Here is a 27,947-nt window from a genome sequence, read left to right as displayed (position 1 = left end):
CAGTAGACTGAGATTTGGGTGGGTTTCAGGAGAGCAGTTTAAATGTGGCTTTGCCTCTAAGAGTTGTATGGCTACTTTCTTTTTTTAAATTTTTTAAATTTTAAAAATTTTTAAATTTTTATTGTGAATGTGTGGCTACTTTCTTATCATTTCATTGTGGCCTCCTCATCTTCATGGTGATCTCTTAGACACTTTGTGAAAGTCTGTGGTCCAATCGTGAGAATTCTAAGCTCTACCCATAAAAGACTGTCACTGTGCACGTGGACATTCCCACTCTTCTGCAGGGCATGGTACCTCCAGGGCAGGATTAACAATCTTCTATATATTTCTAGATCACCTGGAAAGCCCTTTCCCCATGGCCAGGAGCAGTGATTCTACTGTGTAGCCAGGATGACTGCTAGACTCAGAAGCTCATTGTTATAAACCCTTTTCCTCTGTCATACCTTTTCATCCTGACAGTTTTGACCCTCAGAACTGTTCTATAATTAAATCCTCACAATTATTTATTTATTTGTTTATTTAGTATTATTTTTGTTGGTTGTGTGGCCTGAACTCTGGGCCTGGGCGCTGTCCCTCAACTCTTCAGCTCAAGGCTAGCACTCTACCACTTGAGCCACAGTGCCACTTCGAGCTTTTTCTGCTTATGTGGTGCTGAGGAAAGGAACCCAGGGCCTCATGCATGCAAGGCAAGCGCTCTACCACTGAGCCACCTTCCCAGCCCCAAATCCTCACAAAAATTTTTTAAAAAGAGGCTGCTATTTTTCCATTGTGTGACTTTCCTGAATATTCTGCATTGATTTAGAACCCATTTAGTTTTTGCTATATATATATATGTATATAAATATTATATATTTCCAATACTGAGGCTTGAAATCAGGGCCTTGTACTTGCTAAGCAGTGGCTCCACCACTTAAGCTATGCCTCCAGCCCTTTTTTGCCTTTCTGCCTAAGTCTGACTTCAGACTGTGATCCTCTGACCTGTGCATCCTGCCATAGCTGAGATGGCACGCACATGCCAACATGCCCAGCTTATTGATTGAGATGGGGGGAAGGGCTGTCTCACTACCTTTCTGTTCAACTGGTCTCAAACCACAATTTTCCCAATCTTTACCTCCGAAGTATCTGGAATAACAGGCATGAACCACTGTTCTCAGCCTCTTGCTTTTTATTTACTCTCACCATTCAGCCACATTTGACTAGTAATTCGAAGATCAACCAAAACAGACACAAAATAAAAGGGGATTGACTTTTGTGTACTAGCTATTAAAATCTCTTTGGAGTAGTGGGTCTCCAAGTAGGTCTCAGGAAGAGCAATATCACCATCCCCAAGAAACTTGTAAGAAAGAAAATCCTCAGGCCTCTTCCTGGACCAGGGTCTGTGTAATCTATGCTTCTACCAGCCTTCTAGGTGGTTCAGAGTGCTACCGTTTGAGTGTTATTTTATCAAAGGACTTTACATTTTCAGAGAGTTTTTGTTTGTGTGAGTTAAGATATTTTTAAGTAATCATTGTTTGAAACTAGTGGTCTGCAAATGGGACATGTTACATTTCTTTTTTTCTTTTTCTTTTGGTTGGTCTTGGTGCTTTAACTCTGGGCCTGGACACTGTCCCTCAGCAGTTCAGCTCAAGGCAAATGTTCTACCACTTGAGCCACAGCACCACTTCCGGTTTTCTGGTGGTTTTTATTGGAGATAAGAGTTTCATGGACTTTCCTGCCCAGGATGGCTTTGAACTGCGATCCTTAGATCTCAGCCTCCTGAGTAGCTAGGATTACAGGTGTGAGCCATCGGCACCTGGATGAAATGTTACATTTCTAAAAGAACTATTTCCCAGCTCTTCTGCCTTTTTTGTTCATTAGAACGTTGTGTCATTCTTTTCTGTATTTAGAAACCTATTTCTATACTGAAATTTTAGACTTAAGGTCTGTTACATGGAAGCTTGGTGAGCAATGGTATTTTAGTGGTGTATTATTGTGACATGATATAAAATAGATAGAACAACATTAATAAAACACTTCATTTCTTCAAGCTCATTTGCTTATTTATTTTTTGGTGGGTCGTGGGGCCTGAACTCTGGGCCTGGGCTCTGTCCCTCAGTTCTTCAGCTGAAGGCTAGTGCTCTACCACTTGAGCCACAGAGCCATGTCCAGGTTTTTCTGCTTATGGTGCTGAGGAATTGAACCCAGGGCCTCATGCATGCAAGGCAAGCACTCTACCACTGAGCCACCTTCCCAGCCCTATCATTTGCTTTTTTTTTTTTTGTCAGTCGTGGGGCTTGAACTCTGGGCTTGGGCGCTGTCCGTGAGCTCTTCAGCTCAAGGGAGCACTTTATCACTTGAGCCACAGCACCACTTCTGGTTTTCTAGTGGTTTATTGGAGATAAGAGTCTCATGGACTTTCTTGCTCGGGCTGGCTTTGAACTGTGATCCTCAGATCTCAGCCTCCTAAGTAGCTAGGATTACAGGTGTGAGCCACCAGTGCCCAGCTTTGCTTATTTTTTTATTGGCCTTTTCAGATGAGATTCTTATTGTTTGAGACATAGGTCTTTTTTGGTTTGTTTTTCTAAGTTATTCTCAAATAGATGGAATTGTTTCATTCTAGACCTAAAGCTTGCTCTTGTCAGGGGATATTTTGTAATAAGTTGAGCACTCTCTAGAATAAAGGAATATCATATGCTGGTATCATATGAAGAAGTGGATAAGGACATCTGATCGTAGGTGAAGAAACTTTGGCACAGTGACAGGAGTTAACTGAGAGTCCAAGTCTTCCTCCTTCCAATTAAGTATTATTCCCATGAAACATCTTTGCCCTTAGAGACTACAGTGCACTAGATTGGTTGGATCTTGGTCAAGAGCTTGATCTGAACAGTTTTTAAGTGCTTTTTTCCCCCCATGTATAAAGCATTCACAAGTTCTTTCAAGGGCAGCACACAGCTCTATTTAACTCCCTCAAGCCCTCTCACCTCTGTCAAGTTGCAGCAGGAAATTCAAGGTCTAGCCAGAGGCCCCCAAAGAGTTAAAAACTTAGCCTGCAGAGTAGAAGAAATTGATGTTGAAAACAGATGTGCCTCTGTGGACCTTGCAGGATTCATAAGTCAAGGAAAACCAGCATATATGCATGCAAGTAAAAAAAAAAAAAACGTCTTGGCTAGTGTTGTAGAAAAATGAAATGTTGTCTCATCTGCAATTCCTCTTCAGGCCTCACTGGTTGGGTTCCCAGGAGACAGGTGGCCCTGACACTTGAGCCATTAACTCAGAAGGCTCTCTAATCCCTTGTTTTCCTTGTTGGTGTTCCGGCCTAACTGCCCGCACAGAGTCTGCCCGTTTTCATTGGCTTTAAGGATTGTTATTGGAGTGGCTGACAGCTGTCTGCCAGGCTGTCTGCAATTGCCTTCCTGTGCTCTCCACCACGGCTCTACTTCACAGCACTATTGTTCCTGTTTGAGCCTTTTTCTCAAAATCTTTCCCAGCTGTATCCTGATACGGTAAACCAGTTAAATTAGCTCCAGATTGTTCTGTTTATTTTATGTTAGATAAGCGACAGAATACAGTCTCAGCAGCAGGCCAAGAGGAGGGTGAAGTTGGGGGATGGGTCAGGGGACACAAGGTCTTTTACAACACAAGGTAGAGTTCCCAGAGAAAACACTGAAAAGACACAAGTGTGATTCACTCACTGGTCCTGCCACTGAAACATGATCTGATGTGCTGGCCAGGCATTAACTTTATGAGCAACCTTCACTGCAGGAAAGAAAAGGAAGACCTTAGCAGGAAGCCACATGACAGAAGCTAAATAACTCTTATCAGAAATAGAGAAAATAAAGTATAAGAAAAATAAATAGAACATCTCTCAGGTTAGTTGTGCTAGCTGCCCAGGTAGTATGCTTGATGTTCTGATTTCCATAGAAATCTAGCCCCTTTTAATAGTGTCATTTGGTATGGCAAGGCATAGTGACTGACTTGCTAAAACTGGCCCTGGTCCTCCAATCTCTGTAGATGTCCAGCATTTGAAAACACTTGCTTTCCCGCTGCAATTTACAGCTAGAAATCCAAAGATGTTGAGTCACCAGCAAAGCTATTTTCCACACAGCTGCAAGTAAAAACTCACAATGGACTTGGCCTCTGTTGCTTAAGCTTGCCATCTGTGCAACTGCTTAACCGTGGCCTCTCTCCCTTGTGGGGCTGACTTCTTCCAGTGCTTCTCTATGTACCGCCTTTTTGAATGCTTACCAAGAACAAAAAAAGTTTCAAATACAATAAATACTATCCTAGTGAGTTTTAGGAATAAACCCAAGTAAAATATGAAAAATAAACTTTCAAGTACCTGCACTCAGCTAATGCACACAAATAGTATCAGCAGCCAGGTGAGTTACAATGAGTATTGAGTTTTGTCTTTGGTAATTCAAGACTCATTCACTCCAGCATGGCCAGGTCTCCCATCCCCACTGAGAACCAAGGTCCTGGAATCCTTTTCTAGCATGTTTAGAGATGGATAGGGAAGAACATGTCAAAAGCAATAAAATACCCTTAGGAACAATATTTTTATTTCTTTTTGGGAAAATAAATTCACTATGTAATTTTTTAAAAAGCCAACTGTGGAAAAACCATGACTTTATCAAGGTCTCACGACCTTGGGCAGATTTCTCCTCCATCCAGATCTAGCATTAGTTTGCCTGGCCTCCACGTCATCTCTAATTCTCCAGTTTCAGGCTCCTTTTTCCCACTCCTGTCTAGCCTTTGATTGTGAACAGCCTTGTATTTTCCCATATCCCATAAGAGTTTTGTTCCTGGGGAACAAGAACCATGTATATAGAACCTGTGCTTTGTACCACCACAGTCCTGACCACAGTGTGGGCACCTAGCAGAACTTTAATTAAGTCCTTACAAAACACATTTTCCTTTTAATGCTTACCTGACACTGGTATCATTTATTATATTTTTATGTTTATTCAGATAAAGACTTAAACAAGGCAGACATCACAAATTCCATTCAGTGGCCAATTCTCATAAAAATCATGGTACAGTTTTCCTACGCTGGCTAAGATGGAGTCAATCACAGCTATCTTTCTTATCACCAAAAACTCTGTAAAGTACAAAAAACAACTACACAAGGTTTCTTTAAAGCAATTAAGGGTTAAAACAAATAAGAGATGAAATCAGAGCCTTATTGCTTGTAACAGACAAATTTTGTGAGGTTTGTTGTTTCTCCTTCTGTCTTCTGACTGAGACAAATGAAATTATGAAAACATGCAGCAGGCATTGTCAGTAAAATCTAGTGGATAAATCTTCTATCCTTACCAGTGGTCAAAAATGGTCCCTTGTTAGAAAGTTTCCAGTAATTCCATTTTATTTGTTTATATTTTCTTTTACTTTTCTCTACTGTCCCTATGCTAACAAGTTGAGAATTTGCTGTTGTAGAGTTTGGAGGACCCAACACCCCAAAGAAGACTCAATTTTTTTTTTGCCAGAACATAGAGAAATCCTCATTTCTCTTTTCTTTTGTTGCCTATTCTCAAAGGCAACTTACATTATGCAAAAGTGTATTATAGAACAGGGGACAAAATTAACTTGAAAGGAAGCTGTCCCATTGACACACATAAGAAAGCCACATAAAGGAGATCCTGGGAGGAGAGTGTGTGAAGGAATCTAAACATAGGAAAGAACTAGAGAAGAATATCTCTAATTCTGTGTATGAGTCAAAGTTTATCCTTAGCCAATAAGCTGGGGCATGGTGGTGCATGACTGTCATCCTAGCTATGTAGGAGGTGTTACTAAGAGGATTATACGTAAGGCTGACATAATGTAAGGGCATAAATACAAGACTCTATTAAAAAAATAACTAAAGCTACAAGGGCTAGGAGTGTGGTTCAAGTAGTAAAGCACTTGCCTCATACTTAAACTCCAGTACCACAAAAAATTGCAATCTGGGTTATCTGTTAGAAATGGATGAATGTCTTCCATCAAATCCTGCTAAAGAAAGCATCATGGACTTGAGATTTTTTCTGTTTGCCTCAGAAAAATAACATGTATTATGCTATAAAAGATTATAAAATTGCTTCAACAAAACATTGCTTTAATGTTGGTATGCCAGTTAACAAACTGACTAATGTATGTGGGAAAGGGTGAAAGGGAGCCTATTACATATTGTGGAACTGTAACATTGTTCTGATTTTGTGAGTAATACAGATTGACTGTAAATCTACACGAAGATTCAGATAGTGTCTGAACTCTAATTAACACTATTAGCTCTATTGCAAGGTCAACAAGGAAAGTGTACAATAACTGATTTTTTTCTGACTTAATAAGAAAGGTTTGAAAACTAGACTGTCATTTGTACTACTCTGAGACAACATTATGATCTGAATCTAACTGGATTGAATTTATATACAGACACACAGCAATATCTTTCAGAGGATTTTAACAAGACTTGGAACATGGTATCCTAGAACATAGTTTGCAATATGTATCCTAGAACATAGAATTCAAAATGTCCAGGATATAATCCAAAAATTATTCTTCATATAAAGTATCACTTCTCCTGGAAAAGGAAAAGTGGATAAACCACTTTGAGGTGAACCAAATACTGGAGTTGTTAGGTGAAAATTTCATTGTAACCATCTGAGGTCAAATGGAACACTCTTGAGATAAATGGAAAAATAGACAATCTGAACAGAAATAGAATCTACAACCAAATGAGCAATTTGGATGAATATATGAATAAAAACAAATGAAAATTTCAGAACAGTAGCTGAAATTTAAAATTTATTCTAAGAACTCAATAGTTGTATAAATATGATAATGAAAAGAGTCAGTGAATTTCAAGACAACCTGAAATTACACAACCAGAAAGACAGAGAATAGTTTTTTTTTGGGGGGGGTCCGGTCGTGGGGCCTGAATTCTGGGTCTGGGCACTGTCCCTCAGCTCTTCAGCTCAAGGCTAGCACTCTACCACTTGAACCACAGTGTCACTTCCGGCTTTATTCTTTTTGTTTATATGGTGCTGAGGAATCGAACCCAGGGCCTCATGCCTGCAAGACAAGTGCTCTACTACTGAGCCACCTTCCCAGCCCCCAGAGAATAGTTTTTTAAAAATATTTTTTATTGTAAAGATACTGTACAGAGGGGTTACAGTTACATGAGTAAGGTAATGAGTACATTTCCTATCGAACATTGTTACCCCCTCCTTTGTTTTTCCCCTACTATCTCTTGCCTCTCTACCTCCCCAACTTCCCCCCTCCCCACTAAGTTGTAAAGTTCATTTTCAACATAGTGTTCTGTACACCTCATCATTACAATAGGTCAACCTATATCCTTGTTTCAGTATTTTGTTATTTCCTTTCCCCTCCCCAAATTAGAAAAATGTATATACAAGATATAGGGCACCAAAATAAAATACAGGGGTTATGCCATAGGGGAAGAACATACAAAAGAATTTTTTAAAATGACATAGTAAATTAAAAACAACAGCGACAAAGAAAAAAAAACTCTTGTTTCCACATCTTAGGGTTCATTTCACTTAGCATCATCTTTTTTTTTTTTCTTAGCATCATCTAATATGGTCATATGTACATAGCTTTTGACCTGTTCTGAGAATAGATTTTTTTGAAGACTATAGGGACATGTGGAGCAATAGCAAAAGGCCTAGCATTTATGTCATTAACAGTTTCATGAATAAAGAAATATTGTTATTTACCATAGCTAATATATGGAACCAACCCAGATGCCTCTCAGTAGATGAATGGATCAAGAAAATGTGGTATATATACACAATGGAATTCTATGCCTCTATCAGAAAGAATGACATTGCCCCATTTGTTAGGAAATGGAAAGACTTGGAAAAAATTCTATTAATTGAAGTAAGCCAGGCCCAAAGAAATATAGCTCCCATGGGTTCCCTTATTTGCAATAACTAGTATATGTCTAGGACAAGCAGAAATAGTCAGATAAGTTGATGTTAGGCGAAATGAACCCCAAGATAAGTATTCAAATGTTTTTTTCGTTCTTACGATTGTTTCTAACATATTTATAAGATGATTTCTTTGTTGCTTTGTATGTCCCTTCCCCACCTTATAACTCCTGTTTTCACTGTATTTGATGTCGGTATAGTTTGTGGAGGGGAAGGGGAAAAAACACATTGTTTAAATAGGGATACAGGTGGACCCATTGCAACAATGAGACGTACAAGTCGTTATGTTGAAAAACGAACTTTACAAGTATGGGGGGGGGGTGGTTCGGATAGGGGGGAGATGGGAGGGGATGAGAAGGTGAAACAAAGGAGGAGGCAACAATGCTTGATAGGAAATATACTCATTATTTTGCCCATGTAATTGTAACCCCTCTGTACATTATTTTGACAATAAAAAATACTGTTGCAGAAAATAATGAAGGAATAGTGTCTGAAAATGTCATAAATTTGGTAGAAGACTGATGTACAACTTGTGAAGTGGAAACAGATTAACTCAAAGAAAACTATGCCAAGATTGTAATCAGACTGCTGAAGACCAAAGATAAAATATTTTGAGGGCAAGAATTTTATTTGAAAAGATTTAATTTGAGGAATGAAAAGATGCTGCTATTAAAAACCTATACCCATCTGTTCATAGAAACTTTATTCATAAGTGATAAAGACAAAAACATTTATCTTTCAACTAGTTAAAGGATGAACAAAAGTGATACTACCCTACCCCTGGGTACTATCTAATATAATAGAAGGATACACACATGTGTTAGCATGAATGAATTTAATGCCTTACAATAAGTAAAAGAAGCTATTCTAAGAATATTATACATTGTGTATCTTTTAAAATATGTCATTTTGAAAAGGTAAAACTTTTAAGATAGAGAAAATATCAGTGATCTCTAGGAATAGAGACTGAGTATGTGATTTGACTATGAAGAGGTAGCACTAGGAGCAATGCCAGCTCATGGAATGTTCTGTCAGTTATCCTGGCTGATTGTGAACTTAAAATTCAAAGAAACACACACAAAACAATGCATTTTATTGCATGTAAACTTACAAAAAAAAAAAGGAGAAATCGCCAGCCCAGCCATTTCACATTTGATAGAATTAATATATTTTTGGGACTACATGAAATATGGAAAAGATTTATGTAATCTCTTATCTATTTTGAAGTCATTTTCCATTTGATTCTATATTTAAACCTTTAAGAAGCCAAAGTGAAATAAACAATGAGACAATCTCTTAGAATACATACAGAAAGCCTCCCAGAAAAGAATTTTATATTTCACATGGAGATCATCACATTGAGTGAAATAAGCTAAACTCAAAAAGCCAAATATTTTGTTTGTTTCATAGGTACAATCTAGACCTAAAATATTAATAGCAAAAGATGACTGTCTCCCTAAAGAAAGGGAAGATTCTGGAGGATGAAGAGGAATAATATATATATGAAGTTAGTATAACAAAACCCACAAAATACTGTTTGAAAATGTGGGAAAGGAGGTAGATTTGCTTAAGAAATATAATAAGGTGAAGTTGCTCAAATTATGGCAATGAAACTCCTTTATACTGTTAATGTGGTTATTTTACTGAACACTTCATCACAGTTATATGATGTCTTCATTACTATAGCTTTGTAGCATTTCTTGAAATTGGAAAGTGTAACTTTTTCAATTTTATTCTTTGATTTAGAAATTGATGCAATCTTGGGGGCTGGGAAGGTGGCTCAGTGGTAGAGCGCTTGCCTTGCATGCCTGAGGCCCTGGGTTTGATTCCTCAGCACCACATAAGCAAAAAGAAAAAAGCCGGAAGTGGTGCTGTGGCTCAAGTGGTAGAGTGCTAGCCTTGAGCTGAAGAGCTAGGGACAGCGCCCAGGCCCAGAGTTCAGGCCCCACGACCGGACCCCCCCCCCCAAAAAAAAAAAAAAAAAAGAAAAGAAATTGATGCAATCTTGGAATGAACCTTGCTTGGTCATCATGACTGTGGTGGTCAGAGTAATGCCCACCCCCCACCTCCACAATATGTTTATGGCTTAAGCCTAGAGCCTATGAATTTGCTGTCCTAAACCAAAGTAGAATTAAGATTGCAGACAAAATTATGGTTTCCACTTAAAGTAACCTTAGGATGGGAAGATGATCCTGGATTATCTGGTTGGGCCAATATAATCACATGCTTCTAAAAGTAGAATAGTAAGGCAAAAGAGGAAACTAGACTAAGTCATGTGAGCATAATTCAACTTCTGTTCTGGCTTTGATACATACACATACATATATAACATATAATAATATGCTATAAATACACATATATAATATATAATAATATATAATATTACATTATATATAACACATAATAATATTATATTATATATAGCGTAATAATATAGCATATTATTATATGTTATATATATATGTGTGTATGTATCAAAGCCAGAAACAGAAGTTGAATATATGATATATAGGTATATATAGTTGAATTTATATATACATATATATATATATATGATTGGAGCATTTTTCCGTGTGCTGATAGAATTATTTATATTCAATTATTTATAACCATGCCAGCCCTTAAACAGTAGCAGATTCACTAAGTAATAAGTGTTAATCTGAAAGCCTTGAGAGGCCACTGCCTGAGTGGTCTCTAATCATATCAGCTTTAGATTCCTATGGTGGTTACCTAGAAACATTTGTTTTGATTTGTTTGATTGTTTGGTCTTGTGTGTTTTTTTTAACCTAGTTCATGACTGCTAATATCCCTTCATCTGCTGCTTTGTTTAGCCATTATTCTATTTTGAATTCTTTCACCAAACTGCTTCCTGTTTGGGAGTATAGACAATTTTGTATATGCCATCATGTGTTTACCATTGGGTGTCTCCTTCTCTGATTGTTCTTAAGAAAAAAATGGAGCTGGTCAGTATTCTGATAATGTTTGTCAGCCTCTCCCAACATTAAATACCCAGATATCAGTGAGCTCCTTTAGCACTTGGCAAAACCTCAGAGAAGCACTCTGGGGAAACAAAACACTGCCTGTCCACTTGGTTTGGTTATTGATTTTTCCTAGTAACAGTGAAAACATAGTTCTTATGAAGTAGAGATTACATAAAATGTTGAACATTTAACTTGTATTATTTAATAATTACTTAAAATTCATAACACTTAATTTGTATCATTTATTTGAAAATAAAGACAAAGTAGTTGATGCTTGCCCAAATAGAATATTCTAGCTTTCTCTAGTTTATTGCTTTGAAATTCATTGACCTTAATTCACATCCTTGTCACCATGAAAGTTTAGTACACCTATTATTATGAAACTATAATTCTACTTTTTTTCCTTTTGTTGATAGTATTCTCACTTTTTCCCTACTATTCTTGAATGTAGAAGGCTCTCAAATATTTCTGTGGTGATTTTTATCATCTGTTGGTTCTCAATTTAGCATCATTAAAGTATAAACAGCTGTCTAGTGAAGAATTATCTGGCCACCTTAAATGTGTTTAAGGTTTAGAATGAGAGTCAGATAATTTTTGAGTTAACTGTAATATTCCTGAAGGGACCAAGAATTTTAGTTTACTCTGAAATTAATTTAAAAAATAGTAAGTGCTCTTTCAAGATGAAACTACAGGAAAAACAAGGATAGTTTTAGATGTTAATTAAGGTTAGAGCTAAATACCTGTGACTCACACCTGTAATTTTAGCTACAGGAGGCTGAGATCTGAGGATTGTACTTCAAAGCCAGCCCGGGCAGGGAAGTCCTTGATACTCTTATCTCCAGTTAACTACCAGAAAACTGGAAGTAGCACTATGGCTCAAATAGTAGAGTGCTAGCCTTGAGCTGAAAAGCTCAGGGACAGAGCCCAGGCCCAGAGTTCAAGCCCCATGACCACCACCACCACCAACAACAAAAAGGTTAAAACAAACAGCACTTTAGTTGTCATGAACATAAAAAACAAGGCTCCTCTTCTATTTATTAGGGGGATCCAGAACGTGAAGTTTTAAATATAGTGTTACCATGCAGCTCACCATTTTGTTCTTGTCTTAAAACTTTCATTTAAGAATCTCCAAGGTATGTGAATATTCATGCTTTAAATTCAGAAAAGTTATTTGCCAACCAATATGCAATAAATTAGAACACTCTTAAAGTTACTGGTTCTGTTTTGAAGAACAAATGTTTTTGATCTTTCAACAGAATTTTGAATCTTTTCATCATTAATAAATTTGAATGGAAAGATAACATCTCATTGGTATCTCATCATTATAAGCAATGACATTAGCCCCATTAAAATAAGGAAACGTTTTACTACAATTCTTTATGCGCTCTTTCTTTTTAATCATGATTCTGGCCTTTTCCTACATCCATCTTCCTTTATTTTCTTTTTTCTTTTTTTTTTTTTTGTATCCGGTCATGGGGCCTGAACTCTGGGCCTGGGCGCTGTCCCTCAGCTCTTCAACTCAAGGCTAGCACTCTACCACTTGAGCCACAGTGCCACTTGCGGCTTTTTTCTTTTTGCTTATTTGGTGCTGAGGAATCGAACCCAGGGCCTCAGGCATGCAAGGCAAACACTCTACCACTGAGCTACCTTCCCAGCCCAATCTTCCTTTATTTTCAAAAATCTTAGTGTCTATGTCTGTTATTTGGTGTCTGGTTTCCAAATACTCCCAGCCCTGGAGCTTGCTTAGAAGGACCCCTTGCCTCCTCTGGTGCTGTTCATCAAGAGGAAGTCTGACTGTGAGCTGAGTGTTACAGTACTTATGTACCTTGAATGCTACATGCCATTGTAAACCTCTGTGAAAATTCAGAGTAATTCAGTTGCTGATGCTTATTCTGAATCGCAAGTGCTCTGTGGAACTTATTTCCTCGATAGCCATCGGCTTTATTTAAACTCATAGAAAGAGCAGAGAGTCATTCTGGGTCTCCTCCAGTAATAACAAAATCCATCCCAATTCATTGTGCTTTTATGGCTCTCAACTTAATCATAGAATAGTGAATATAACCTATTAGGGAATTTCGGAGTGTGGCTTTGGAAGTGTGGCCATACCTAAATCTGAAATGTGTAAGTGCCCAGATTGGATTCCATTCTGCTCTGCATAGTTTGCTGGTACTATTACTATGGTTAATAATAAATAGATAGTAGCAACTGAACACTTCTGTGCCACACACCTTATAAGGTAGCCATTGTTATCTTAATTTTTCAAACAAAGAAACTTAGGGATTGAGTGACTTAGAGATTGAGTAACTTGTCCAGATTCATAATGCTTCATGTTTAAAACTTGAATACATTTCAAGATGGCTCTAGGGATGATGGAGAAAAATGATAACTAGACACATTTTTGTTTATATCTAATCATTGAATCAGCTAGACACATTTTTGTTTATATCTAATCATTGAATCAGCTAGTTTATTTTTTAGCTTCTAGGAACACATGTTCTTAAGAATGCAGTTAATTACTCTTCAACTAGGAAGAGACTTGGATGTGGAACAGTGGCTGATGCTCTGTCTATTGAGCCTCTTGCTCACCGTACCTGGATTCTCTCTCTGACCATCATGTGGCTGGCTCTGCTGGGACATTCCAGCTTCAGCTCTTCTGTCTTGCTTGGTTCTGGTGAAACTTATTTCTCTGACTTCTCTATAAGAGAGAAGAGCTTGTCTATCTTGTCAGCTTCCATGTTCTGAAAGCAAGTGGCCTTGCCAATGGCAGAACTCAAGTCAGATTTGCTAAGGAGTGAGCAAAACCAGTGCTTTCTCAAATGTTCTCCATAGCACTCCTTTGACCTAATAATTATAACTGACCAGGTGCCAGATAAGATGGGCAATTCTAGTATTTGGTTGGTTGATCTTTGTTGAAATCTGTACTGGGGTCCTAGAAACCTGTATCCTGGAGATTAAGCAGCATTTGTATGTGGAGCCATGTCCTAAAAGTCAAAGTCATGAAATAACTGGACAAAACCTCAGGAAAAAACTAGTAGTAACCAAAGTAAATTTTTAATGCTGTCGACCTCTGTTTTTGCTGAGTGGCCTCTTTTCTACTGTGCTCCGGGTCACCGAGGCTATCTCTTTGGTAGGTCCTGTGACAGGTCTTGGAAATAAAAACAATGAGACTTTGTTCTTGACCTTTGTGAGCACAGTTCTGGGGAAGACAAACTCACAAAGTAGTTCACTATACACAGAGATAAGTACAAAGATGTGCTGTGTATACCGGACGTAGAAACAACTGCTTTGAGAACTAGTCTACAGGCTCAAAAGCTGGCACTTAAAATTTATATCAAAGGAGAAAGGTGAAGGGCATTTTTAAGGCTAGAGAGACAATATGTTCAAAGGCCAAGTTCCCATGAAAGGAAATGGTGTATTCTAACAAGAAAAATGTAGTTCTATATGACTGAAACATAGAACTCTTTATGAAGAAGGACAGTTGTTAATGCTTAAAAAATCAGGTGGGGCCAAATATAAAGGATTCTCTCTGTTGGGATGACGTTTGAAGTTTATCCTGATTGGAAAGTACTGATGTCTTTAAACATAGATGTGGCCTGATGGGTTTGGGGCTTAACAGAAACTCCTCTGGTGGCAACTTGAAGCTGTATAGTCCACTTACCTTAGGAGCCCAGTGAGAGGTGTGCCTGACCCAAGGCTGTAGGGCTGGAGAATGGGTGATGGGTAGGAAATCAATTTTAAAGTTAGGCTTTACAGAACTAAATGCACATTCAGTTTACTCACAGATGAGTAAATGTAGAACAGGAGGGAAAGACTGGATAAGAACATCAGGTTGAGTACCTGGGTAGATAGATATTTTCTCCAAAATCTTCTGGCAGGAGAAAATTGAATTTGCTTGGTCTTTTAGATGATGATTAAGACATATACTAGTTCTCTGATTTGATTTTAGTAAGTCTAAAAATGAATCCAAAAGCATTGCCTGTCAACAAGCAAGTGCTGTTTGGGGACACAGAAGCTGGCTTCTCTGGTTTGAAAATAATGTTGTCTGTTCACTTGCATGGTGCCCTGTGTAGAGAGAAGGCCAGACCGTGGCATGAGGTCTGAAGCCTTCCTTGACTGTCTTTCCATGGCTTGTGAGGCACAGTTGGAAATTCCAGCTGAAGCACCTGGGTGGGGAACAGTGGAGGGGAGCTCAGGGCAGCTTTGGCAGCCAAGCTACAGCTTTGAGTTATCTGGGGAGTAGTCCCAAGAATTAATGTTGTTGTCATAGTTTCAGTTTAATTGTTATCAGCTGGACAGGATGAGTCCTCCTCGTCATATTAATGTTTTTGCTAAGATTGTTGGCTGATCATCTTTTCCATGATTTTTTGACAGTTATTTTTGTTCAATTTTGAATAATAAAGTGAGGTTTACAATCTGTTTATGAGAGCATTTGCTTTATCTTGACATTTCTTTTCTAGACAGCAAAGGTTTTTATAATTAGATTTTCCCCCTGCCAAAAAGTTGCTGGGAAAAAAAAATTCTCTGAAGAAGACATGCTTTAGAGTTCTCTTTATTAGCTAGAGTCATCTTATTTTGATTTGAAAGTCTTTTCATAAGTCAGTCAGGAAATGAAACAAAACTTTATCATAAAAACAAATTCTTAGCAAGAAAAAAATTAACTGGCTAAATAGAAAATTAGGAGGAAGAAAAAAAGAATGAGTTTGATATAGTAGTGGTTCCACTGTCTTAAAATGTTTAATCTATGTCAAATAGGCAACTTCTTTTCTACCTAGTTTCCAATGAGCTTATTGGAGTCTTGTTGTTTTGATTAGTCTTATGTTAACTTCCCTGACATACCCAGAAGACTATACTAGTGCTGACAAATGGTATAGTTTATACAGAATTCACCAACTTAGGCCTTGAGTGGCTAACTTCTCATTTATTTAGCCAACTAAAGTCCTAAGTTGGTGGGTTTCATTTCTATGCTGGTGAGGAGCAACTGGTGGCTAAGTGCCACCTGCAGAGGTGGTGGATCCAAGGAAGGATTGAATTGCTTGCTTCCCAGCCACAGCTGTAGCTGGCTCTATGACAGGGGAGTCAGTTGGCAAGTGAGTCAGTTGACTGTGTTTTCCCTGTGGAGTGCTCTTGAAAAAAAATGATTGAGGAAGCCAGATTGATAACTGATATTAGAATTGTTTATCATTACTAACGGCAAAACCATCACTGTCAATTAATGACAGAAACAGTTTCTACCTAGCACCTTCCCCTCCTGATGTGTGAATATATCTCTAGCTCCTTACCGGTAAGTAGAGTAGCCAAATGATCTTTACAGCCCAGAGCACTTTCCTCTCTGACTCCTATCCAAAGTGCTGTTCTCTAGACCTGAATCAGATTCCAGACTCAGTATCACGTTCTACACTATCTCTACTATCACCATCTGGAATCTTTCATTGGGTACTAACAGATATATGGAACTAAAGAGCACAAGGCCTGGGGCTGGGAAGGTGGCTCAGTGGTAGAGCGCTTGCCTTGCATGCTCAAGGCCCTGGGTTCGATTCCTCAGCACCACATAAGAAAAAAGCCAGAAGTGGTGCTGTGGCTCAAGTGGTAGAGTGCTAGCCTTGAGCTGAAGAGCTGAGGGACAGTGTCCAGGCCCAGGTTCACAACCGGACCCCCCCCCCAAAAAAAAAAAAAAAAAAAAGAACACAAGGCAAAGACAACAGGCATCTTCTAAAACTTTGAGCCAAGATCATTGATAGAAAACAGTGAAACAAGAATTGTGCTCTCAGTCATTCTTAGAATGGGGTAGTACGCAAGTACCAACTTCTAGTTTTGAATAACATAAGTGGCATCCTTTTGAAACTTTGCTTTAAATCTAACTGATAGTGGGGAACTTAATGTGAAATGGAATGTGTATTTTATAAACTCACTTGGATGAATGCTTGGACCTTGAGTTTTTGTCCAAGCAAAGATATGATGAGGTTTGAGGAAAGAGATTCATAAGATCTAGTATCAGATAGTTAAATTGATTGTCACTCAGTCATGTGTTTTGGTGTTACATTCATCTAACATAGCTTAAGACTTCACCACTCCCCTTTGTGAAGCATAGAGAAGAATGTAGGAAGAGTAGTCAACTGGATTGACCAGTTCATGTAGCTTTCACAGGAAAGCAGGAAAGTGAGAGGTTTTGCTTGTTTGTTCATTTGTTTGTTTGGTTGGTGTGTATGTGTGTGTATAGTATGTATGCACACACTTCACTGGGGACATTAGGGAGTGGCACTGTAAGGGCAGAGGCCTAGTTGGAATACTAGGTTTTCTTCTTTACAAGTTGTTTGGCTTTTTCAAACTCCCCTCCCATTATTTTTTTGCTAGTCCAAGAGTTTGAACTTCAGATCTCATATTGCTTGGTTTGCTTGTGCTCAAGGAGTTCTATTACTTGAGCCATGTCTTCCGCTCAGCTCTTACACTGATTAATTGGAGATGAAATCTCCGGGGCTTTTCTGCCTGAGCTGGCTATGAATTGTCATCTCTGGATCTCAGCATTCTGAGTGGCTAGGATTACAGCATGAGCCACTGGTGACCAGCTAAATCCTGTTTGGTTTTTTAAATTTTATTTTGTTTTCAAACAACAAAGGGGTGATAAGACTATTTAGGTTGGAGGGAGGGGGTGACATTGTTCAAAAAGAAATATACTCATCACCTGACTTACTTAACTGTAATGTAACACCTCTGTACCTCACCTTTACAATAAAAAAAAAAAGACTAGGTGTCTGTAAATGCTAAGAACAGCAGCATTCACTACCATTTATTGAAGACTTAGGAGGTACCAGAGGCCAAGCCAAAAATGATCACAAATGGTATTGCTTCATTCTTACCCTAACATATGTAGTAAGAGTTATTATCTCCACATTAAATATGATATAATGGAGACAGAACACAATCTAATGAGTAGCTGCTCTAAGGTCTCAGTTCCAGCCTGGATGACCCCAGATTTTGACCCATCTTGGGAAATCCAAGTAGTTCCTCACGTGGAGATGGTATTACCAAATATAACATCGCTTTCTTTCCAGGTACACCTCATACTATATACACAGTTTCACTTTCTGAAAAAAAAGTCCACAAGTAATAATTCTGCATAGTGTGGTAAATTCTTGCTCCATGCTCAGTCCTACCCAGGACATCATTCATTCCTTTGTCCAACACATAGTACAGTAAAATATTTTGTGAGAGAGACACAGCATTATTCATGCTTGGTAGATTATTATGAGACCGAGTCTATTTTGTTTTCCAGGCTGGCCTAAACTTCGGGACTCAAGCAGTCTTCTTGCCCCAGCCTCGGGAGTAGGTGGGACTGAAGGCACATGCCACCAGTTCTGCTTGACTTAACTTTTGTTACAATACATTGTTATAACTGTTCTATTTTATTGTATTGTGGCTTGTTAATGAATTAAACTTTGTGCAAGGCATGTACCTATATGGAATAAAACAACATGGCATATATAGAGTTTAGTATAGTCTGAGGTTTTGGGTATCCACGGGGAAGGGGGAAGTAGAGGAGGGGTTGGATGTTGTACAAGGATAAGAGAGGACTACTGTAGAACACGCTGCAGAGAACATGCAGAGCAGAGCAGGTCTGCTAAAGTAGGTCTGCTATACTGCCCTCCTGTGGTTCATCTGGGTAACAGTGGCTTTTTAAAAAATATCTAAGGAAAATAAACATGCACATAAGTTTATTTGAAACATATCTTCAGTGTATGGATAGTCATATGATTTACAACCTCCATATGCAAGATATATCAGTCTTTATTTTCCACAGTGCCAAAAAATATCTCACTCTGAGCCCTCACCTGCTAACAAGATACCTAACTCCAGTCAGTCATAACTTCTGCTATCTACACCACTGTCTTCCACCCCTCTGTTGTCTTTGAAGAGAAACTTCTTCCCTAGCACTTTACTTCGAGAAGGGAGGAATTTTTCCTCAAAATTACCTTTTCTACTCACCTACTCTGTTTTCAGAGATGTTTATAAATCACGAGAAAAAAAATCTTTTAGCAGTCTTGAGCTTAAGACTGGAATTAAGGGGCTAGTTTAAAATGTTATACATCTTTTTCAGGAAGAATTTTTAAAAGCTTTCTGTCCTAACTCTCACAATTAAATCACTAAGTAAACTTTACCTGTAGTTTCCTTTGCATGGCCCACTAAGGCCCATGTAAGGCCCAGGGCATGTTCTCCTGTTCTATAGAGTTGTACACATGTGGGTGGAGTGCTTGCCTAGCAGATGCATATGGGCTTGATCTCCAGCACTACACACACTGGAATATCTAAAGAGTTGCACATGTTCACTGGAGACTTGATTTCATGGTGCAGACATCTCTCCAAAGTACCACCTCTCCTTGTTCAGGAGGCCTATCCGTGGAGGGTTAAAGGCATTGGATTAGAGACACACCATGTTGGATCCTGGTTTTGTCTTTGTAACTGAGTACAGTGGAGAGTGAGAGAAGTGAAGTTGCTAGGGGAGAAAATAAGGCTGAGTTTTCATTTTCATTATCCAAGCACCATCTGATAGGGGAGCACTTGGAAGCTCTGGTTTTCAGTGTATTTAAGAGTTTATACAGAAACAATGGAACATTCTTACTGCAATTGAGGTGGCTGTGCCATAGTAAACTACAACTATTTATAAAGGTTGAGGCGATGCGGTGTTTTTATAGGAAAACTGAAGATCATTACATAAATTACTTTAAAACACTAACTTCTTAGCTCTGGGGCTTATTATGAGGAATGGTGGCCCAGTGTTGAACAGATAGTTGATGGACAGACTTTCTTGTGGGAGTATTCTTCTATAAGGTGTGGTGGCCTTTGTGTTAGGTTGTAGTTCTGGCAGGTCTTTTGGATGGATCTTGTCAGCTGGCATATGTGTATAAAATCTCCCCCTCTTTCATTCCCTCAGCTTCATTTATTATTATTTTGTTTGTTTGTTGGGGCTTGATACAAGTGATTCCATTTTGATTCTGACATCTTTAACATCTTCATACCAACACTTATTTTGTTTCAGACAATGGAGGGCAGACATTGGCAGGGGGCAATAACTGGCCTCTTCGAGGAAGAAAATGGACCCTGTGGGAAGGAGGTGTTCGAGGAGTGGGCTTTGTGGCAAGCCCTCTACTGAAACAGAAGGGCGTGAAGAACCGGGAGCTCATCCACATCTCTGACTGGCTGCCAACACTGGTGAATCTGGCCAGGGGACACACCAACGGCACCAAGCCTCTGGATGGGTTTGATATGTGGAAAACCATCAGGTACCTGCCTGCATATCTTGCTATTTCCCTTCTCAGACAAAAATTCCAACTCAACTCAGCACTGAACTGAATGAGAATAATTCAGCTACAAATACATGATTTTTTAAATGAAAATTTTAAAGAAATTTTAATATCTACTTTTATTGCTTTAATTTGGAATCACAGTTCTGCATTTTACATGAAGGACAAGATTGTCCTCAGTCTTGGCCTTCTAAGAAGGTCTTTAAAGCTGAGGTGCTTTGCTGGAGGAGGGAGAGAAGATTAGAGGTGTGGCTCAGCTGATAAAGGCTGAGCCAATGAGTGAAAAGGGCTTCAAGTACTGAGTTTAAGTGCCAATCTTGGACCAAAAAAAGAAAAAAAAGGAAAAGAATTAAGCTGACGTATTATTATTTTCCTGCAAAGGGTCAGAGGACCTGCCCTCTTCTCTGCCCTGAAAATAACAAATCTTCATTGTGATCACCCAGCTCCCAACACAGGTCTATTCACTCATTTACGTGATTGTCTCAGACCCTGTAGACAATTAAATTTCCAATCCATGGCACACATAGTCACAGAGTTGAGCACTCTGGATATCCTATAATTTAACAACTCCCCAACTGCTGAATGTATAGATGATCTCTAATCTTTTTGTATTATCATTTTCTATAATAATATGAAATGCATAATGTTTGATGTTTACAAAAATTAAGGTTTGATATGAGATTGTTTTAGGCAGAGGAACGTTCATAGCCATTAAAGTATAAACCTTGAAATCTGAAGTAGCTATTTTGTTGCACATCACAAAATTGCTTTCCAGAAAGACTTCACCAGTGATACTTATTCCATGATACATGAAGATGCTCATTTTCTTCATAGCTTATTTTTGTGTGTGGCTATCCCTGGGTTTGAACTCAGGACATGGTTGCCGTCTCTAAGCTTTTTTGCTCAAGGATAGCACTCCACTAGTCAAACCACAGCTCTACTTCTCACTTTTTGGTGGTAAATAGGAGGTATAAGTCTTACAGACTTTCCCACCCAGGTTTGCTTTGAATTGTGATCCTCAGATTTCAGCCTCCTGATTAGCATTATAAGGCATTAGCCACTAGCACTGGGCTCCTTATGTAGTTTTAAAAAGCCCTTAGTAATATTATAGACAAATGGTCTTGTTTAAACTTGAGTTTTTAAAAAATAATTATAAATAGTTTTTTGTGTGTTTGTTTTGCTTTTGTGGTGTTAGGGATTTAATTCAGGGCCTTGTACCTGCGAGGCAGGTACAAAACTACTTGAGCCATACCTCCAGACTTTTTTCCTCTAGTTATTTTTCAGATAATTCTCATGTTTATGCTCAGGATCAGCCTCAGACCATGCATGATCCTCCTATCTGTGGCCTTCCATGTATCTGGGATGACAGTTATGTACCACCATGCCTAGCTTATTGATTGATATGGGGTCTTACTGAATTTTTGTCCAGACTGGCTTCAATCCATGACCCTCTCTATCTCTGCTTCCCAAGTAGCTTGGATTACAGGTGTGAGTAACTGAGTCTATGCTAAAAACCATTATTTAAAAACCAACATCTTCTTTTAATTAAAAAATTAACAGCTTCTCCAAATTTTTAACGTTGAAACAAAGTAATACTTGAACTCCAGCTTGTCACCAATTTGACTTTAAAGAAGTGTGAGAATTAGGAATAGTGGTACTTGCCTGTAATTCCAACATTTGGGAAACTGAGATAGAACAATTACAAGTTTGAGGTTAGCCTGAGCTATACAGTAAGACCCTATCTTTTAAAAAAGTAAAAAAACTTTGAATGGTTCTGACATGACACCATACTTGATATCCAGTCCATTTTCATTTTTGCTTTGATTTGGTGGTTAGTGTTATAAACTCTGGCTCCTATGAAAACACAGGTAGCTTGCAGAATCATACCTCTGTGCCACACCCTGCTACAGGTGAGCTGTGCAAAGAAACAATCGAATTCATTTTCAGTAACTTCCTTCGCCCCAGCATACTGAGGTTATTGTGTTTGGCAACATCTGTGTCATTGATATTTATCTATATATAAACCAATCCACATTTCAGTTTTAAGATTTTTTTATCTTGATCAGAGGTAACTTTTAAGAGTTTAGGTTATGTTTGCCTTGCCTCCAGAGAAATTGGCAAAATGTCTGGTCCCACATATCTTCAGCATTAGAATATACCCCTAGTGAGCCAACTGACATGGAGCTGTAGCTTTGAGTTCTTGAGCAGCCTACTATATTGTTTTCAGGGCTATCACCAGAAAACAAAGGCAAGAATATTACTTGGCCACGTGTGATAAATTGTTGAGAGAAGTGAGCCTATCCTAAAAAGCATTGCTTTTCTTTTTCCTTATTTTTTTCTTTTTCTCTTCTTTCCTTTTCTATTGAAGAAAAAAAAAAACCAAATTCCTGTCCAAATTTTAATCAAGCATTTCAAGACTTAGTCTGTAGAAATTCAGCAAATTTCTAATAAGTTAGTCCCATTTCTTGATGGAAGTATCCGGATCACAAAAACATTTTTCCGTCCCAGCCCCAATCAAGTCTCCGCCACTCACAGCATCAATAGCAGGACATTGTGCACTTGGCCTGCCAGTGCAGAAACTGAGCAGTCACATTGATGTCTGGGGCTTCCTTTCCAAAGGAGCGAAAACAAATGGACAGCCAAATATTAGCGGCACTGATTTGTGTCCAGAGAACAGGAACTTTTTTCCAGAAATGGAAATACCATTTTAAAGATGATGGTAGTTTTAAAAAAATTTCAAAGGGGCTCATGAAATTGGAATGCCATAATAGATGAAAGACAGTGTTGGTGGTGGTGAGAGCATCAGAGGTTTCACTGTTGCATAGTTGTCAATTCCTCTCAGACTTACTTCAGATTATTAAACTGTCAGGAGAAATATGAGAAGTCCTGGGGTGGGTCTGATGGGAACTCCTCATCTACTTCAGTTTTTCTTCTTTCTAAACCAAGACCATATCTGATATTTCTAGGAGATGCAAGTTCTTCAAGCTCCTTCCAGTTCTTTATATTTTTTCTGCTTTTACATGAATAAGTAGCTTGTATGCTGTTTCAAGACATTGCATAAACTGAGTTGACAATGTTTCTTTTTACTCGGTTTATTTTTTAATTAAGCTTAATATAAAACAAAAGCAAAGTTCCTTATCATTTTGGTAGGAATGTGTGTGTGTGTGTGTGTGTGTGTGTGTGTGTGTGTGTGTGTGTGTGTGTTTTCCTGAATGTTCAGGTGTCTCAATATAACAGTGGTGTGACAATCAAATGAAAATGTCTTCCCTTCTATAGTTCAGGTTCGAGCAGGAACATAAATCACTTTCACCTACCTTTCACAGATACCCACTGAAACCCAATGAAACAAATGGTCTCTGAGTCAGAAGCTAAGAACTTCTGGTCTTTATTCTTTATTCTAAGTGTTAACAAAACAACCCAGATTGATAGTTGACTAATACTTTCTTCTCAGTTAGTTATTGCATCAGTTTATGTTGTTAAGTTCTTATGGTATACTGTGATTGGCTTTTAGGTTTCATTTCATTACTTTGCTGTTGCAATTTCTGTCTTCCTGCAATATGTTTAAATGCCTGTTAGAAATTGTTACTATCGCTGCTTCCTTATATTTCCTTTATAAAAATGGCTTGACAAGTCCCATTTTTAATTTTTCTCTCTGATGAGCTCTAGAATTGTTTTTCTAAATTATAAGAACTTATCATACATCAGATTGAATACAATTAAGCCAATAAATTAATTTTGGAAGATTCGACTGGGGGCAGCTTTAGTCGTCCCCAACTTACTGATGCTTTTTTCACTTAATTTTTTTTCTGTATTTATTTTGAATACATTTTCTTCTTAAGCCTTTATATCAGTCAGACTTTTATCACTGGGAGGAAAAAAGTGACATAGCCAACTCAGGGAAGGAAAGATTCATTCAGTCCACCATTTCAAAAGTCTCAGCCCACGATTCCTGGGGCTCCATCACTTTAGGCCAGAGGCAAGGCCAAATGTTATGAAGGTTGAATATCATGGTGGCAGGAATATATGACAGAGGAAAGCTACTCTTCTCATAAAAGCCAAGAAACAGGAGTTACAGGAAGGGACCTTTCAGAGGCACACCATCAATGGCCCATTTCCTCCAAACAGGTCCTACCCTCCACAGTGAAACCACCTCAATAGTTTATTCATATTTTGAACCCATTAGTGGATTTGGTTAGGTCAGAGTCCTCATGATCTAATCAATTCTGGAAATACCCTCACCGACACACAAAAAGGAGATCTTTGCTAATAATCTCTTAGGCATTCATTTATCCAATGAGTTGATAATCAAGATGAGCAAGATTAACCATCACAGCCTTCAAGTTTTGATCATTTCTTTTATCAATATCTAGTTGTCCATTATTTCTACATATACATATGTAAATTACCTTACATACTGTACCTTTTACTTCTAGAAGTACATCTTGAATATTTTTATATCTTATGTCTTTATTTAACTTCCTGAATATATAGAATACAATTATAACAACTCTAATAACTATAGAATGTTCATTGTTAACTCCAGTGTGTGTATTGGTTCTGAGTTGATTGTGGTTGATTATTCTCTTATTATGAGTCTATAACATAGTTCATGTCTCCTTGACTTGTGACTTTTGGTTCAGTGTCAGTCAGTATATATTTACCATGTTGGGTGCTGAATCTTTTGTGTTTTTATAACTCTTCACACTTTGTTCTAAGATTCAGTTGTTTCATTTTTTGCGTAATGCATCTATTATTACCTATGTTAGGAGTAATACTCATTCTAGGACTAATTATTCTCTATTACTGACTCAAAATCTTCCCTAGAACATTCTCCTCAGTCTGGCTGAGGAGAGCAGTACAACAGGTATGAATTCTGAGCACCTTTTACATGTTCTTTCCTCAGTGATTACTTTCCTCATATGTGTGTGTACATATGTGTGTGTGTATCCATATATCTTTTGATCAATATGCAAAAGCATTTGGATAGGATCCCTGGCAAGCCTCCAGGATTCTGTTTGTACAGCTTTCTCTTCCTTGGAACGCTTCTTGAGTTCCAGCTCCCTGGTCTTCCTGGGCTCTCAGCTGTCTCCTCAATCCCAGGAATCCATGGCACTGTCAGTTTCCCTCCTGTATCCCACAGCCTGAGAGGTCTTTCAAGGTAATAATCTGGAATCATATGACTTGCCTTTCTTCCCATCTTTGAAGGATTATTGTCCTTTACCTGTTTCATGTATTCTGTCTGTTTTTCTTTGGGTAAGTAAATCTCACTTGCCTATTTCTTTGTTTTGACTGAACTAGAAGTACTCAGGAAATATGTATTGTTATCTTTGATTTCTTTTAATATTTTCCTGCCTATTTCCTGTTTTCAAGTGTTTGTTAATTCAATCAAGAATCAGAGACTCAAATTTTTATAATAGAATACTGTAAATCTTTTAACTCTTCTTTTTCAAAAGAGCTTGATCTTTTGTAGTCAACCTCTTAATTATGTATATGGAAGCACATTGGTAATGTTGAATTATCTCTAATGTTCCCAATATCCTTCTGGTCATATAATTTTTCCACTTTCCTGTTCTTAAAATTTAATTACTCTGAAGCCAGGCATTGGTTGCTCACACCTGTAATCTTACCTACTCAGTAGACAAGATCTGAAGGTTGTGGTTCAAAGCCAGCCCACGTACAAAGTCAATGAGATTCTTATCTCCACTTAACTACTAGAAAACTGGAAGTGGAGTTGTGGTTCAAGATGGTAGAGCTTTAGCTGTGAGCAAAAAAGCTTAGAAACAGTGCCTAGGATTTGATTTTAAGCCCCACAACTGACCAGAAAATATTAATTACTCTTGATTAGTTATCTTTTGTTGTTGTTGTTGGTCATGGGGCTTGAACTCTGGTCCTGGGCACTGTCCCTCAGCTCTTCAGCTCAAGGTGAGCATTCTACCACTTGAGCCACAGTGCCACTTCCAGCTTTTTCTGCTTATGTGGTGCTAAGGAATAGAACCCAAGGCCTTATGTATGCAAAGCAAGCACTCTACCATTGAGCCACCTTCCCAACCCCTCTTGATTATCTGTTTAATAATTTTATATTTTTCAATAGAAGTACCTAAATGGTAGTTTGTACTGAATGTTTACATATGAAAGAATATACTTCTGTTACCTCTGAACATAAGAATTCTCATCAAATCTTTTCTACTCAGGAAACTATAGACTTCATAGTATTATTGCCCTCTGGTAAGAACCATTAAGAAAAAGGTACTGTTACACCTGTACCAAATACATACAAAAAGCCAGAATGGCAGTCTTGCTATCTGACAAAGTAGAATTTATGGCAAAATGATTGTTAAGTATAATGATGGAAATGGTACAAGTGGTGATTTCTTCTTCACCCCATATATGTAGAAGTGTGCCACTTAATTTTCAAATCTCTGTTTTTCTTGGTCCTGATACTTATTGATATGTAGTTTAATTCTGATGAAGAAATACTTTTAATTATTTCAATCCTTTTACATTCAAGACCTGACACAACACAAGGTCTTTTTTGGTGTGTATGAAATTTATACTTGAAAAGAAAGTGTTTTCTGAGGTAAGTGTAGTTCACTGGTTTTTTTTTTTTTTTTTTTTTTTTGGCTGTTGTTGTTGTTGTGATCCAGTCTGAAATTTTTTTATTTTAGTGGATAAGTTTTATGTATATTCCCATGGGCTTTTCTTTAGCTTTGTTGTGTTGTTTTCTTAGTCCTTTTTTCTTTCTTAGGTTCTACTATTTGACATGTCAGCTACCAACATCATGTGTTTGTTTGTTTGTTTTTGCCAGTCCTGGGGCTTGAACTCAGGGCCTGGGTGCTGTCCCTGAACTTCTTTTGCTCAAGGCTAGTGCTCTACCACTTGAGCCACAGCGCCATCTCCAGCCTTTTCTTTGATTAATTGGCAATAAGAATCTCTTGGACTTTCCTTCTGGGTTTGCTTTGAATCACATTCTTCAAATCTCAGCCTCCTGTGTAGCAAGGATTACAGGCTTGAGCTACCAGCACCTAGCTTTAACAACATGTTTGACTCTCTTATTACCCATAAGGAAATCAAGTAGCTTATTAAACTGTACCTTTTCTCTTCCAGTATTATTATTAATTGCATTATTTATTTCTACTTTCTTGCATGTGTAATACATAATTATGTTCTTTCCTTATGCACAATTCTAAGTCATAGTTTCACAATAACATTCATTAACCAACTGCCCATTTTTAAATGTTCATAATGAACTCTTCAGTGGAAGAATTCATCATTGAATAGATTTTTCATGATCCTTTGAATTCCTACATGTTTATTGAAGCATTTTCCACAGCCTTGATTATAGAAAAATATCGCAGCTGATCTAAAAACCCTCTGTCTCATACATTTTTTTCCTTGAATTTTTTTTTAAGAAAGGTTACTCTAAGCTTTACTTGTTACATGTGTTGTTGATAAGTGTAATGCCGGCTTGATTTTATTTTGTTTGCAAGCAACTTGGTCCTTTTATCTGGAGACCTAGAAGACCTATATTATTACCATTATTGTTATTATTATTATTATTACAGTCTAAGACTTGCTAGGTATGTTTCAAAGTTGACTACACTGGTTAGGTTTATAAGATACAAATTGGTTCTTTCAGTTTGGATATTCAGATTTTCTTTTTAGATTTTTTCTTTTTAGATTTCTTTTTTTCTCACAATTACTAGCTGATGCTTTAGGCTCATTGGCAGGCACCCTACCACCAGAGCCACACCTCCGACCCCCTGTTTTAG

At 38.0% G+C, this 27,947-nt stretch overlaps 1 protein-coding gene across 1 annotated transcript in view; it reads left to right on the top strand.

Annotated features, from left to right (window-relative positions):
- LOC138837133 (arylsulfatase B) overlaps window positions 1-27,947 on the top strand; it is a 168,190-nt gene that overhangs the window by 66,377 nt on the left and 73,866 nt on the right. Inside the window, exon 5 of the mRNA XM_070035923.1 lies at window positions 19,914-20,157. Coding sequence (XP_069892024.1) covers window positions 19,914-20,157 — 244 coding nt within the window. The remainder of the gene's footprint in view (window positions 1-19,913; window positions 20,158-27,947) is intronic.

The sequence above is a fragment of the Dipodomys merriami genome, unplaced genomic scaffold (assembly GCF_024711535.1).
Source record: "Dipodomys merriami isolate MVZ:Mamm:240054 unplaced genomic scaffold, mDipMer1.0.p SCAF_263, whole genome shotgun sequence".
NCBI lineage: Eukaryota > Metazoa > Chordata > Mammalia > Rodentia > Heteromyidae > Dipodomys > Dipodomys merriami.
This window is presented reverse-complemented; position numbering and strand designations above follow the sequence as displayed.